This window comes from Raphanus sativus, chromosome 7 (genome assembly GCF_000801105.2).
Source record: "Raphanus sativus cultivar WK10039 chromosome 7, ASM80110v3, whole genome shotgun sequence".
In the NCBI taxonomy this organism is placed as follows: Eukaryota; Viridiplantae; Streptophyta; class Magnoliopsida; order Brassicales; family Brassicaceae; genus Raphanus; species Raphanus sativus.
The window spans coordinates 6,158,544-6,173,253 of record NC_079517.1 but is presented as its reverse complement, the minus strand read 5'-3'; the positions used below and the strand labels follow the sequence as shown (position 1 = coordinate 6,173,253).

At 40.8% G+C, this 14,710-nt stretch overlaps 3 protein-coding genes across 3 annotated transcripts; 2 read left to right on the top strand and 1 right to left on the bottom strand.

The window, feature by feature from the left end:
• Positions 1-108: 108 nt before the first annotated feature.
• LOC108817687 (uncharacterized) lies at positions 109-1,448 on the bottom strand. The gene is made up of 4 exons (XM_018590445.2): positions 1,166-1,448; positions 868-1,074; positions 524-634; positions 109-431 (listed from the first exon to the last, which is right to left on the bottom strand). The coding sequence occupies exons 1-4, from the start codon at positions 1,280-1,282 to the stop codon at positions 384-386; spliced, it is 483 nt and encodes a 160-aa protein (XP_018445947.2). The 5' UTR covers positions 1,283-1,448; the 3' UTR covers positions 109-383.
• A 77-nt stretch (positions 1,449-1,525) lies between these two features.
• Positions 1,526-5,319, top strand: LOC108817684 (uncharacterized). The gene is made up of 12 exons (XM_018590442.2): positions 1,526-1,790; positions 2,182-2,417; positions 2,579-2,783; positions 2,858-2,948; positions 3,022-3,167; positions 3,241-3,484; positions 3,585-3,689; positions 3,776-3,958; positions 4,029-4,230; positions 4,322-4,814; positions 4,906-4,980; positions 5,075-5,319. The coding sequence occupies exons 2-12, from the start codon at positions 2,192-2,194 to the stop codon at positions 5,097-5,099; spliced, it is 1,995 nt and encodes a 664-aa protein (XP_018445944.2). The 5' UTR covers positions 1,526-1,790; positions 2,182-2,191; the 3' UTR covers positions 5,100-5,319.
• A 6,622-nt stretch (positions 5,320-11,941) lies between these two features.
• LOC108838786 (inactive protein RESTRICTED TEV MOVEMENT 2) lies at positions 11,942-13,599 on the top strand. The gene is made up of 2 exons (XM_018611662.2): positions 11,942-12,179; positions 12,258-13,599. Exons 1-2 carry the CDS (start codon positions 12,062-12,064, stop codon positions 13,292-13,294), a joined length of 1,155 nt encoding a protein of 384 aa, XP_018467164.1. The 5' UTR covers positions 11,942-12,061; the 3' UTR covers positions 13,295-13,599.
• Positions 13,600-14,710: the final 1,111 nt, after the last annotated feature.

Below are 14,710 nucleotides of genomic sequence, written 5' to 3'. Positions count from 1 at the left end.
TGACATTGCAATTTATGTAGACAAGATAGAACTCAACAATTTTAGATATAGCCTAACATGTAATATAAACGCTGTTGCTCAAAAAAAAAAAGATTATATGCTAAGAAATCTTGGCAATTAATTCATCAGCATCTAATAAAAAATGAATCATGATATCCGGTAAACTTACATACAAGGTATCAAACACCAGCAAACTCACCAACACTATTCTATCATGAATCTCCTATGGCATTTCTCTCTGTCTCTCAACTATATAGCTATAATCAGACTCACTTGGCTTAACAACCAGTTCACTATAGAATAGTGATCGAACCTAACAAACCTCCTCGGTCATCTTCCCAAAAGAACCAACCAAGGCTAACTCCTGAGCCAAACCATATTTCTTAAGTTGTGGTCGGTCCAATCGGTCCAAAATCTTGAAATGGCCAAACCTACACACCATCATTTGATACCATAATTAAAGACCAGACTGATCGCCAAATAAAAATGCAAAACATTTTTTTTTATCTAAGATGATACATACCCTCCAAAGCACTCTGCCTTGAATAAGACCATAAGGTAAAGGACCAAAGATTCTCGAGTCTTTCGAGTTCTGAGTATAGTCACCTTGCACCCACACATGCCCTTTAGGAACCTAAACCAAAACAAACAAAAAAAGCCGTAAACAACACATATTTACTTGCCAATGTCAAGACAGAAACTAAAAGCAAAACTGTATCTACACAAATATTAGCATTTAACATTTCTTACTAGTACTATCAATGCTTAAAGTTTCATATAAAGTACAAAGGTTTATTACAACTATGACAACCCCAATTTTCCGACAATGTAACTAATCAGTTCAAAAGAAGAAGGTTAACAATATACCACGATGGTTCTTCTTGATTCATCGGAATCAACGACAAAGCTTACACAATCACCCTCAAGTCCAATCACTCTCTTGATGGGAAGCTTATTAGGGTCTTGTGGAGATCGGAAAACAACGACATCTCCACGACTCATATTGGAGATTCGTTCGGTCAGTACGACATTCCCGGAAGGATGAAGCGTGGGGATCATGCTCGGACCAAAAGCCTAGGCGCTCAAACAAGAAGAGGACAAAACTGTTTAATAATTATTAGATTAAAGGTAAGAAAGGAAGGATGAGAGAGAGATTCACACTCACATAAGCAGGGAAGGCGAGATAGTTCGTGGTCACATGGAGAAAGGAGTATACTTTCGCGACAAGCACACCGCTTCTCATGGCTTGTTGATATGCTATGTTCCAGAACGAAGACGCCATTTGCTGGCTCAATCGAGAGATTCGAGTACGAGAATCAAAGTTAACGCCTTTCAGATTTCAACAATCAAACCTTCTTTGTTGCGGCGGCGAGGACAAGTATCTTCGAGATTAGAGTCTCATGAGAGAGGGAGGAATCTGATTCTCCTAACTGACACGTGTCTACGGTGTGTTGTGTTATAAAAGCTCGAGTCTTTTGCAGTTAAAGGCATTACGGTACACTTTCGGTGAAAATAAAAGTGACATTTTTCTGGAAAAGGAAGAAACTTTGATAGAGAAACGACGTCGCTTTGTTCGTCGTTTCTCAGTCTCGTCTGGTACCGATGTTTTGTCGGAAAACGTGAGCCAACCCACGTTTCAAGACAGAAAGAGAGAGAGAGAGAGCAACTGCATCTATCAACTGCGTTTGTTAACTACTTTAGTCTTTATATTCACTTTATAAATTTGAAAAAGAAAAATTTGCAGATATTTTTTTTCTAGTGTTGTTGCTGTAGTATCATCTTCTTCACCAGTAAGTTCTTACTTTCTTCTTTCTTTCTACTGTGGGATCTTATTGCTTTTTTCTTTCTCCCAATGTATACTTTCATTTATACAGCTGCTATGCTACTCACTTTTGGTTATTTTGAATCTTTGTATGAGTAAGAAAATGTGAAAAAGATCCTTTAATCTAGAAAAAGTTGTTTCTTTATGTAGAAATGCTTGCTCATCTCGAGCAGTGAATCTAGAAAAAGTTGTTTCTTTATGTCAAAAATGCTTGCTTTTTTTCTTTTTTTCCTCTTTTCACTGATGAAAAAAGGTTGCTTTTATTTGTTTCTTTGTTTGGCTGCTGTGAGAAGCTAAAGAAAAATGAGAACTCTTTTCTTATAAGTGTTTGTCTGTGTTGATCTGTTTCCTTCTCCCAGGATTGCTAAGATGATCAAAGTTTCCGTAAGGATTCTTCTTCTTCTATGGATGTGTTGTTGTGTGTGGGTTTGTAATGGGCAGGGAGAGTATGTGCTGTACAAGGACCCCAATCAGAAGGTGTCAGATCGAGTTGCTGATTTGTTGGGTAGAATGACTCTGGAAGAGAAGATTGGTCAGATGGTTCAGATTGACAAAAGTGTTGCCAACGTTAACGTTATGAGAGATTACTTCATCGGTATATGCAGAAAAAAACCATACTTCTTGGATTATTTTTTTATTAGAAATCTGATAACTTGGTTGGCTATTTTAGTTGGTTCATCATATCTTATGTTCTTCTCTTCAACACTTTTAAGTGAATATCATTCTTGGATTCATGCTTAAACTTGTTCTGTACAGGCAGTGTATTGAGTGGTGGTGGGAGTTCTCCACTCCCTGAAGCAACTGCTCAGAATTGGGTTGATATGATAAATGAGTATCAGAAGGGAGCTCTTGCTAGTCGTTTGGGCATTCCTATGATATATGGCATTGATGCCGTTCACGGCCATAACAATGTCTACAACGCTACCATCTTCCCTCACAATGTTGGTCTTGGAGCCACCAGGCAAGTATTAGTTACCACTTAGTTGATTCTGCGTGTTTCTTCTCCTCCTGATAGATTTGAGTTTTTTTTCACAGGGATCGTGACCTGGTTAAGAGGATTGGAGCAGCAACTGCAGTCGAAGTCAGAGCCACTGGGATTCCATACACCTTTGCTCCTTGCATTGCAGTAATATTTCTATGTTCATTATTGGTACTTTGGAGATTTTTTGGAAAGTTCGTTTCTTACTCGCTTGTTGTAGGTCTGTAGAGATCCTAGATGGGGTAGGTGCTATGAGAGCTACAGCGAGGATCATAGAGTAGTGGAAGACATGACGGATGTCATACTTGGTTTACAAGGAGAGCCTCCTTCCAACTTTAAGCGCGGAGTTCCATTCGTTGGTGGAAGGTAAAAGGCTTTTCTGCTAATTTTTAACGTGTGAATGATATGAGCCTTTTGTTCATTTGAATTTTTTGATTAGGGATAAAGTGGCAGCGTGTGCCAAGCATTATGTGGGAGATGGTGGGACAACCAGAGGAGTAAACGAGAACAACACAGTGACTGATCTACACGGTCTTCTTAGCATTCACATGCCTGCTTACGCTGATGCAATTTACAAAGGCGTTTCCACAGTGATGGTTTCGTATTCGAGCTGGAACGGTGAGAAGATGCATGCAAACACTGAGCTCATTACAGGGTATCTCAAGGGTACCCTTAGGTTTAAGGTCTGCTTACTTTTTTTTTCCTCGTCAGCCATGGTTTTCAGTTGGCAAGTACTTTGAGGAGGGCTAAACTCCAACTTATCTTGTCTATTGATATGTGCAGGGATTTGTTATTTCTGATTGGCAAGGCGTTGATAAGATATCATCACCACCGCATTCGAACTACACAGCTTCTGTCGGAGCTGCAATTCAGGCTGGCATTGACATGGTCTTGTGTCTCAAACTTCACAGACATTCTTGCATTTTGAGTTATAAGAAACTTTTTTACTCATTTATCTGAAAAATAATATGCAGGTCATGGTCCCTTTCAACTTCAACGAATTCATCAATGATCTAATGTCCTTGGTGAAGAGCAAAGTGATTCCTATCACAAGGATTGATGATGCTGTCAGCAGAATCCTGCTTGTCAAGTTCACCATTGGTCTTTTTGAAAACCCTTTGGCTGATTACAGCTTTTCCAATGAACTAGGAAGCCAGGTCTGGTTGTTGCTGCTTTAGTCTTTTCTTTCCTGAGCTAGAAATTAATTTTCATCAATTTCTATATTAGGCACATAGAGACTTGGCAAGGGAGGCTGTTAGAAAATCCCTTGTGCTGCTGAAAAACGGAGACAAAACCAATCCTATGCTCCCACTTCCAAGGAAGGCTTCAAAGATCCTAGTCGCTGGTACTCATGCTGATAATTTAGGTTATCAGTGTGGTGGTTGGACCATTACTTGGCAAGGATTGAGCGGCAACAAGAACACAAGGGGTAAAAGCTCTTTAATACAAGTTGCTATCATCATTTCTTTGAGCAATGATTTTTAAAAAAAAAGAACTTAGCTGATGATTTGTTTTTTCAGGAACTACAATTCTTGGAGCTGTAAAATCAGCTGTTGATCAAAGCACTGAAGTTGTCTTCCAAGAGAATCCAGGTGCTGAGTTCATCAAGTCTAACAACTTTTCTTACGCGATCATTGCCGTTGGCGAACCTCCGTATGCGGAGACAGCTGGAGATAACGAGAAGCTGACTATGATGGATCCTGGTCCAGCCATCGTTACTTCCACTTGCCAGGCTGTGAAATGTGTGGTTGTGGTCGTCTCAGGCAGACCGCTTGTGATGGAACCTTACGTTGCTTCCATCGAGGCGTTGGTTGCAGCTTGGCTACCGGGAACGGAAGGACAAGGCATCACTGATGCTCTCTTTGGGGACCATGGCTTCAGTGGGAAGCTTCCTGTTACATGGTTCAGGAACACGGAGCAGTTGCCTATGGGGTATGGAGATTCAAATTATGACCCGCTCTTTGCTTACGGGTCTGGTCTTGAAACGGAGTCTGTTGCGAGCATTGTAGCTAGGTAACAAAAAAAAATCATCTACACAGCTTCAGATACAAGATTTAAGATCCCTTTAACTTCTTTTTTTTTTTGTTTTTTGGGTTGCAAACAGGTCAACCTCAGCTTCTGCTGCTAGCACAAAGCCATGCTTATTAGTCACAATCCTTTGTCTGTTTCGCTTCCCAAGGTATTTGCATCATTTACAAGTTAAACTTCCGTTTTTTAAAAGAAAAATTCTCCAGAGAAATTTATGATCTATTCTGGTAACTTTTTGTTTGCAGCTTAAGCCGAGTTTTTAGAAGATGAATTAAGCTACAAAAGTTTGGAGTAGAAGATCATTTGGCAGCGTAGGTTTGTTCTTGTAGCCTTAAAGCTAAAGAGATCATGAAACGTGTCATCATCATGTTATGTGGTGTTGTTGCAAGCCTGGAACATTCTTGGATATGTTTAAACAAGAAAGTTGTGTTTATGTAATTTGAATTTTTCAAAGACAATTCTCTTGCTTTTAAAACTACACATTCTTTAACCTCTTCTTCCAAATCATCCTCAAAACCTTTCATCGTTAGAAACATGTCCAGAGGTGAGAACGGTGTATATCTGTATCTGATAATAAGAATAAGATTGTCAAGAAAGTTGATGTTCCTACGGAAAGCTTCAGATGGCATTGGTCAGTCATAAAAGGGAACAATAAGAAAAACTACACACTCCACCACTTCCTTCTTTGTGTATGTTTGACTTTTTTTTTTTTTTTTGGTGCAAATGTTAAAATTTATACCAAGGCTTTTCTGTTTTACAAGATTTGTGGTAAACCACTTATTACAAGAGACAACACAGAGAGATTACAAAGAAAACAGAGCAAGAAGGAAAGATCAACGGAGTCACAAACCGGAGGGGAGAAGGGAGAGATACACCTGGAACAGAGAGGAGGCAGCAGTGGGTGGTTGACGGATGGGAGGTTGCCGGATAGAGACTAGTCGATCCCTCATGAGACGGTGGACTTGCGCAATAACTCCAGCTGCAGGAGTGGAGACCTGTTGAAATATGCGGATGTTGCGCTCCCGCCAAGTGCAATACACAATCACCTGCATCAACAGCTTAATCACCGGCCGGAGACCAGGAGAGTCTATCATCTGTTGCTGAGACAAGAGGCCATCTACAGCGACAAAAGAGATTGGAGGAGACAATACACCATTCCCACTAAAATGCGCCCACACCGATGCAACAAAGGGGCACTGGAACTGAAGATGCAGGTGTGACTCGGTCCCAGAGTTACACAGGACGCAATGAAGAGGAACCGCCATACCCCAAGAAGCTAGCCTGTCTCTAGTTGGGAGTCTCGAGAGAGCAGCCATCCAAGTAACAAACGAGCATCTAGGAATTCCTTCTTTAAACCACACCAAATTATGCCAAGGTACTACAGCAGCAGCCTCTCTCACTGACTCCCATGTAGCCTCTGACGAGAATTTAGGAACATAGTTACCAGCCCCATTGCGCCAATAGAATTTATCAGGTCCACGCTCTGAGGACGGAGGTGGCATGGTAGTGAGAACAATTTGCAGTGTCTCTGCCACATCCGATCGAGCATGAGGCAGAACCCAATCGCCATTCGTAGTTGCATCACACACACGAGTTTCCTGTCCCATCCGCAGAGAACGTGGTCCCGTGTGACCAAAGGCTGAGATTAGGGGACCCAAGTCAGTCCAGAAATCATGCCAGAAGGAAGCTGTTTCCCCATCACCTACACTGCACCTGAGAAACCCAGAGACAACATCTTTAATTTTTAACATACTCCTTACAGTAGGAGAGAAACGCTGGGAGTCGGCAGTAGTCCAATAGCTCTTCCTGCCAAACACGTTGGAATGCAGCCAAGCAACCCACAAAGACCCTGAAGAAGAGAAATAATTCCATACCCTTTTCAGCTCAAAAACTTTTTGATACTCCTCCATTCTTCTCAGTCCGAGACCACCTTCCGTTTTAGGTTTACACATGCTCTCCCAGCTGACTCTTGCCCCCACCGCAGATGTTGTGCTGTTTTTCCACAGGAAGGCAGAACATAAAGAGTCCACCTTCTCATAGAAGCGCTTAGGGAGGGCAAAGACAGAGCTCCAGAAGTTAACCATTCCGTAAATCACCGAAGCAACAAGTGTGACTTTACCCGCAAAAGAGAGCGTTTTTACTGTCCAGCAGTGAAGCTTAGCAGTAATCCTCTCAATGAAAGGTTGCAGGGTGGCATAGCTAATCCTACTCGGGTTAAGAGGCAGACCCAGATACCTTGTCGGAAAACTTCCAAGACGAAACCCCGATATGTCAGCAATAACCGCAGCTGCTGTGTCCGAGTAGCCACCGAAGAAGATCTCTGTTTTTTGAGCATTCATGTCTAGACCCGACCACTCTTTGAAGGTAGCAAGAACTTTCTTAATACCAGTTATCGAATGTCTGGATCCATCCGAAAAAACCAGGAGGTCGTCAGCGAATAAGAGATGAGTAATTCTTGGGTCTTGACATTTAGGATGTAATCTGATCTCACCCGCCTCAACTGCCTGATCCAGCAGTTTAGACAGCGCTTCCATGGCTATGATGAAGAGATACGGCGAGATAGAGTCACCTTGTCGGAGGCCCTTTTTCCCCGGAAAAAATCCAGCTAGCTCCCCGTTAATGGCAATGGAGAACCGAGGTGATGTGATGCACTCCTTGATCCAGGTTACCACCAGCGGAGGGGCATCCTTGGCTTCCAGCATTTTGATCACAAAGTCCCAAGAGATCGTATCAAACGCCTTCCTGATATCCACCTTAAGCATACAACTGCGTGGGCAGGAGGAAGATCTGTAGTTCCTTATCAGCTCGGACGCTAGGAGGACATTTTCACCCAAGCTTCGACCCTTAAGGAAAGCAGCCTGATTCTTGCTGATACTCTTCTGAAGTACAGGTTTTAACCGGTTCGCAATGATCTTAGTGATGACTTTATAGACCAGATTACAACAGCTTATAGGCCTAAACTCCCCCAGTCTACAAGCAGCATTTGTCTTTGGAATAAGCACTATGGTGGTAGTGTTTAGATCCTTCAATAACCGGCCATTCCTGAAAAACTCAGCCACTGCAGCTATGACGTCCTCCCCGACAATATCCCATGATGCCTTGAGGAACTCGACAGAATAACCATCAGGGCCTGGGCTCTTACTTAGTGGCATAGCAAATATAGTACCCTTAATCTCCACCGGAAGGACCTCCCTTTTTAAGTACGCTCTCTGCAACTCTGAGCATCTGAACTGCACCAACTCCTTCAAAGAATCCACAGTCACATGCGAAAGAGGCAACTCAGTTTCACCCAATATACCCTGGAAGTAGGCTGCACAGTGGGCCTTTATGTCAGCTGTAGCTCCCAAGAGGTTATCGTTTTCATCCTTCAGGAAGTGAATATGGTTCCAGGAGTTCCTCTGCGTGACTGAGTTATGGTAGAAGGTAGTGTTCCTGTCGCCGACCACCTCCCATCTGACTCTAGATCTCTGCTTGAAGAATTTCTGCTCCGCAGTGAGGAGGAGATTCAACTTATCCCTTTCTGAGTGTTCCTGCATAACCAGCGCTGAAGAAGGATCTGTAAGAAGCTGACGCTGCAGTCCAGTCACTATAGCAGACTGATCTTTAACCCTTACACTGATGCCACTGAAATGCCGCTTGTTGATCCCTCTTAGACCTCTCTTGAGCAATTTCATAGTCCTGACCAACTTAAACTGCGCAGTGCCAGTGATTTCCCCCGGTTTCCAAGCTTCCGCAACCACCGAATTGTACTCCGGATGATCTATAATGTGGTGATAAAACTTAAAGGGTTTCCTTCCCTGTCTCCTCAAAGAAGGGACCTTGATAATGCACGGGGAGTGATCAGATTGCCCAGGGTCTAAGAAATCTGCATAGGAGTCTGGAAACCTATCAGCCCACTGTTGATTGATGAGGGCATGATCGATGCGCTTGGAGATTGGGTCCCAATCACAATTATTCAGCCAAGTGAATGGAGGTCCCTTAGCCTGTGCCTCAAACAATCCAGCCTCTTGCAATGCTGTGTTCGCCTCATCCATACCACTACTGTCCACCACCCTAGCTGGGTATTGAGAGTGATGCGCCAGTCTCAAAATCTGGTTAAAGTCTCCAAGGACCACCCAGGAGGAGTTCTGCATCGCAGGAATATCACTTATCTCCACCAGCTCGTTCCACAAAGCCTGTCGCTCTCCAACCCCATTGAACCCGTAAACAAACGTAACGGTAAGATTTATGTTCTCCGACAAAAGGTAAACTCCACAAGTAACAGCTTGCTCTGAAGACTTATAAATAAAGACTGAGATAGAAGGATCCCAGACAACGATTATTCGGCCAGAACCATGATGCGCGTAGTTCCCAAAAGACTTCCAACCCACCGGTATTGCATCATTTATCCTGGCAGCATTACTACTATGAATGTGCGTTTCCAAAAACGCTCCAAAAAGAGGTCTATGGATATTAATCCAGTCCTTGACCATAGTGTGGCGTCTAGTACTATTCAGCCCTCTAACATTCCACCCAAAAAACATCGACATAATTATTTAATGAGATGATTTGGCCCTGCGGCCGCTCTTCCTGCCTGTGACCAGGTAGAAGGGTCCTCCAGCATCAAACCTGCTATGCTGATTCTCAACAACGAGCCCACTGTCTTGCTCTATCAACACGGCGGTCTCCAAAAAACCTTTATTACCGGACGAGCCAGCACCGATAGAGCCAGTTGCAGCTAAGGCACCCTTGGCAGATGATGCTCCGTCCATCACAGCCTCCTCACAACCCTCCGTAGAAGGTTTATCAGTCACTTCACCTTCCTCAGGGACAGCAGCTGCAACCACAGGACGCTTAGCCTCAACAGGAGGAGGTCGCTTGCCTCTCCGAGGCCTTGATCTTCTTCTAGGCTTTGCATTATCCCCAACAGGACTCTTAGATCTTTTCCTCACCGGGGGAATACTAAACTAAGACCTGCATCTGTCCTGAGAATGCCCATACTTCCTACATAACTCACACTTCACTGGGAGCCAGGGATAACTCACCGTAATCTCAGTTTCCCTCCCATTCGAGTAGCCAGAGATGATCTTACGGGGAAGAGGTTTAGTTAGATCAGCTCTAACAAATAGCTTTGCAACCTTGAAGTTCTCCTTACGCTCCGTCTCAGGCGCTAAGGATACCGGTTTCCCAACCGCAGTAGCGATCCTGCTTAGGCTCTCTCTATTAAACAGCAGGTAGGGGACATCTCTGAACTCCACCGGAATGATCGCAGAGGTGAGGGGAGCCTCTTCTGGAGTAAAATCAGGCGACCACGGAGCTACGAACATCGGAAGACCAGCCACATTCCAGCAGGTACGAGCTAGCAACATTTCCTTAGTTTTTGGATTGTTAACCCGCAGCAGAAACTCACCCTCTCCAATGTTATGAACAAATATCCTAGGACCGGATTTTGCCCAGAGAGCATTGAGAACACCGATAATACGCCCCATTGAAGGCCACTCGCCATGGAACCTAGCATAGATGAAGTCTTTAAACTCCTCCTTAGCAGCGGCAATATTTTCATCAGGAATTAGCACGAACGGAACCCCAGAAACATGCTCTGATGGAGTACCTAACTCCTCCAACTTTGCCGATTCCTTAAGAAGACTAGCATAGTTGCGGACCTCTGGTTGCGGACCAGACAGAGACGGAGTATCAACAACCTCTGCAGCCGGCGGAACCGAGACAGTAGCTGGCGCTGTGGAAGACTCAACGCCTACCTCCTCGACAGTAGCGGGAGTATTAACCTCATCAACATCTGCTGAGGGCAGATCTGAAGAAAACGTGGAGACAGGGGTCTCAACAGAGGAACCTGACAAGGCAGCATCCACAGAGCCATCCTTGAGAGTAGAAGAGTCGGGTGTCGGAACCACATCTGTGGTTAGTACAGCATCAGCGAGCGAAGCGCCGGCGAGGGGTGACACCTTCCTCAAGTACTTGACGGAGGCAGGGGGCTTTGCCGCTCCTTGGAGACGAGCCATTTTGGTAGACCCCCGGAAAGCATTACGAAACTTTTTCTTTTTATCAGGAGGCATGAAGACCGAGCAGAGAGAGGGGAGAAGAAGAGGGGAGAGAGAGATTCTCGTCGGAGCGGCGAGAGGCCGTCCGCCGGCGGCGCTAGGGTTACGAAGGTTCCTATCGCCTAAATGTCGCCTCAGAGAGAAACGGCCTCATCCAAACTGCCAAAAAACGGACGGCCTCATCCAAACACACCTCATCGTTGTATGTTTGACTTTGTTCTTGTGTTGAAACTACTACTCTGTTTTGGGGGGTTTTAGAAGCTTTTGCTCGTCCTAATGGCGTTGTTTCAGTTTCTCCAACAATGCTTAATTTCTTAGTGTCACCAATCAATCAATGTGTCATGTTATGCGTGTATTATTGCAAAACCTGGAACATTTTTGGATGTTTTTAGAAAGTTCTTCTATTTAAACTCAAGCTCTGCTTTATAACTACACAATCTTTACATTGAATCGTTGTGTGCACTAAGAAAGCAAACATATTATGATTTTCTTTGTAAGAGGATAAACATACGATGGATGACCTGAGACGAAAGAATGAGATTTTTGCCTCAAAACTAGGAAATATCAATTGCTAGTATGAAGAAGTTGCGAGTAATGAATATCTAAACATTCAAATACTATTTTATGACTAAATTTAGTATGCAGAAGTTACCAGCAATGAAATATCTAACATTCAAATATTATCTTTATGTTGAAACTACTATGTTTTGTCCTAATGCATATTTCAATTTCTCCAACCATTTCTTAATTTCTTAGTCACCAATCAATCAATGTGTCACGTTATGTGTGTTATTTACAACCTGGAATATTCAAGTTCTTCTATCTATATATAAACTCAAAAGTCAAGACAATTACCTTCTTTAAAACTATACATTCTTTACATTGAACACAGTGGGACACTTATGGTACATCTCCTTAACTTAGGTAATTGGGGGAACACAAGGTATAAACTTGTAAAGAAAGCAAACGTATTATGCTTTCTTTGTAAGAAGATAAACATATGATGATGACCTAAGACGAAAGAAGAAGTTTTTGATGAAGACATAGCCTCAAAACTAGGAATATCAATTGCATAATGCAAGAGAAAGAGGCTAAGCATTGTAGAGATTGAGGTCTTATTTATATTCAGAGCAATAAACCCTAATGGATATTCTCAAAGCTCTGACAAACCACAACCAATTCACAAATTAATTAATGGCAGCAAGACAGCAACCGAGAGGAACAAGCTTAGAGGTTCAGTATAAGGATTTTGTCCCCAAATCTGAATGGAAAGATCAACCTGAAGCCACTCTTTTCACAATTGATCTTCCAGGTTGGTAATACAAACTAAATATTTAACTAGTTACTATTGTGGTGGTATAATTTTGATGTGAACTGTTTTTTTTTTAAGGTTTTACAAAGGAGCAAATAAAGGTAATGTATGTGCATGCCTCGAAGATGATAAGAGTCAGCGGAGAACGTCCCCTGGCTGGTCAGAGATGGAGCCGTTTCAACAAAGTGTTCACTGTTCCGCAGAATTGTCTAGTAAATAAGATCCATGGGACCTTTAATAACAATGCCCTCACCATCACCATGCCTAAGGAGACAATTACAAAGATGCCTAATCTTCCAGAAGCTTCTATAACTGTGGCTGAGAAGGTGGAGAAGCTAGAGGAAAAGAAGGTTCTGGAAGAAGGTATAAGGAAAGAAAAGCAAGCAGAGGCTGAGAAGAAGAAAAAGCTTCTGGAAGAGAAAGAGGGAATACTTAGGAAGCTGCAAGAAGAAGCTAAAGCAAAAGAGATGATTGAGGAAAGGAAGCTTCAAGAAGCAGTTATAGCAAAAGAGAAGGCCGCGGCAAGAAGGTTTCAAGAAGAAGTTATAGAAAAAGAGAAAGCCGAGGCAAGGAGGCTGCAAGAAGAAGCTAAAGCAAAAGAGATAGCTGAGGCCAGGAAGCTTCAAGAAGCAGTTATAGCAAAAGAGAGAGCTGAGGCAAGGAGGCTTCAAGAAACAGCTATAGCAAAGGAGAGGGCTGAGGCAAGGAGGCTGCAAGAAGAAGTTAAAGCAAAAGAGATGGCTGAGGCGAGGAAACTTCAAGAAGGAGCTTTAGCAAAGGAGAAGGTCGATGCAATAAAACTTCAGGAAGAAACTAAAGCAAAAGAAAAGCTTGAGGTGAGGAAGCTTCCAGAATTGGACTATACAAATCCCGGTCCTGGTTCGGGGACTAGACCTGTATCTGGAAAAGCAAGCGAGGCCGTGAAATCAGCAGAAGAAAAACTAAGTTACTTGATGGTGAAAGAAAAGCTAACAGGAAAAGGGATAATGGATAAAATAAGAGGAAGGGAAATAACAAGTGAAGAGAAGAAGTTGATGGTGAATGTAGGAGTGTCTGCTCTTGTTATATTTGCCCTAGGAGCTAACGTTTCTTGTAGCTTTTGCTCATCATCTTGATCACCTTCTACCAAACCAGAATGATATGGTCTTAAAGAAGTGTGAAGGAGAGCTATTATACTTTGTGAATGTAATATATTGTGAAATCTAATAAACGTTGGTGAAGGCCATGCTCACATTGGCACATATAAATTAGGAGAATCATTATGTAAATAACTTTTAAATTCGGTGAGAAGCTGTTCTTGGTGGTGAATGGTGTGCTTTGTTCTTCTAGTGTTCTATTATTGAATGGAAAGAGTTTTTCTCTTTCATTTTGTTATTATCCAAAAATATACAATACTCATGGTTCTAATTTAAATATGCTACCACAAATTTTTTAAGAAATATTATAGTGGCATGTATTGAACTAAAAGTTTGAGATGATTTGTTTTAAAATGACAAATTTACTATTATTCAAACGTAAATTTTTAAAATATTTTGAAAATAATGTTATTGAAATCATCATTTTATAAAAAAAATTGAAATTCATTGTTATTGAACAAAATTTAAATTAAAGATTTTAAAATGGTTTAAGTGTTTCTAGGGTGTTTTTGAGAGAGGTTTTTTATTTATAAAATTAAAATTCTAAATCTCATGGTTTTCTATGAATTATATATTGTATACTTCTTGTGTTTCAAAATATAAGATAATTAGGAGTTTTTCTGCGCCATGCGCAGATATAAATTTTTTAAAAAATAATTTTATATAAATAAATTTTCAATTTTCAGTATTTAAATTTTAATTTTATTAATTAAAAAACTAAAACCATAATGTAATTTTCTAGTTTGATTTATTCAAGTTTACTTTAACTTTTTAATTTTATTTTATTTAAATTGTAATAATACTAATTAAATTTTTATAAAGTTACTTTATTCATATTATACTTTATTTAGTTACTTTTATTTTAAATATGTGTATTTGTAAATATATAAATTAGTTCTAATAGATATATATACATTAATATAAATAACATATATAAGTTGATAAATATAACATATATAAGTTGTTAAATATATAATTATAACTAACTTATTTTGATAATAAAAATATGATTCTAAATTGATGAAAAAATTAAATTTGTAATTATTATTTATATATATAATGATATTATTTTAATAGATATAGGAAAGTTATTAGGTATTACTATATTTCTAAAATCTTACCAAAATGGATATTTATAGAAAAATTATATTTTTGATATAACATTTATTAGTTATTACTATATTATGAAATTTTGCTAAAGATATGGATCTTTATATAGAAAATAGTCATTACCATTATTTAATAAATTTTACCAAAACATAATTTTTAATATAAAAAATTTTACATGTCACAATTAAATTGATGCCATGTCATATTTTTTTTTAAGCTATGTCATCACTTTTTTCCTAGACTGATTTTGGTGATGACATATATCAAAATCACTTCGCAAATAAT

Bases quoted from the DNA above. Each gene is read 5' to 3' on its own strand.
- LOC108817687 (XM_018590445.2), bottom strand. From the start codon at position 1,282: ATGGCGTCTTCGTTCTGGAACATAGCATATCAACAAGCCATGAGAAGC. The intron at 1,075-1,165 runs GTGAGTGTGAAT...TTGAGCGCCTAG, and splicing joins ATCTCGCCTTCCCTGCTTAT to GCTTTTGGTCCGAGCATGAT. The intron at 432-523 runs GTATGTATCATC...GATGGTGTGTAG, and splicing joins AAGGCAGAGTGCTTTGGAGG to GTTTGGCCATTTCAAGATTT.
- LOC108817684 (XM_018590442.2), top strand. From the start codon at position 2,192: ATGATCAAAGTTTCCGTAAGGATTCTTCTTCTTCTATGGATGTGTTGT. The intron at 2,784-2,857 runs GCAAGTATTAGT...TTTTTTTCACAG, and splicing joins GTTGGTCTTGGAGCCACCAG to GGATCGTGACCTGGTTAAGA. The intron at 4,231-4,321 runs GTAAAAGCTCTT...TTGTTTTTTCAG, and splicing joins CGGCAACAAGAACACAAGGG to GAACTACAATTCTTGGAGCT.
- LOC108838786 (XM_018611662.2), top strand. From the start codon at position 12,062: ATGGCAGCAAGACAGCAACCGAGAGGAACAAGCTTAGAGGTTCAGTAT. The intron at 12,180-12,257 runs GTTGGTAATACA...TTTTTTTTTAAG, and splicing joins TTTCACAATTGATCTTCCAG to GTTTTACAAAGGAGCAAATA.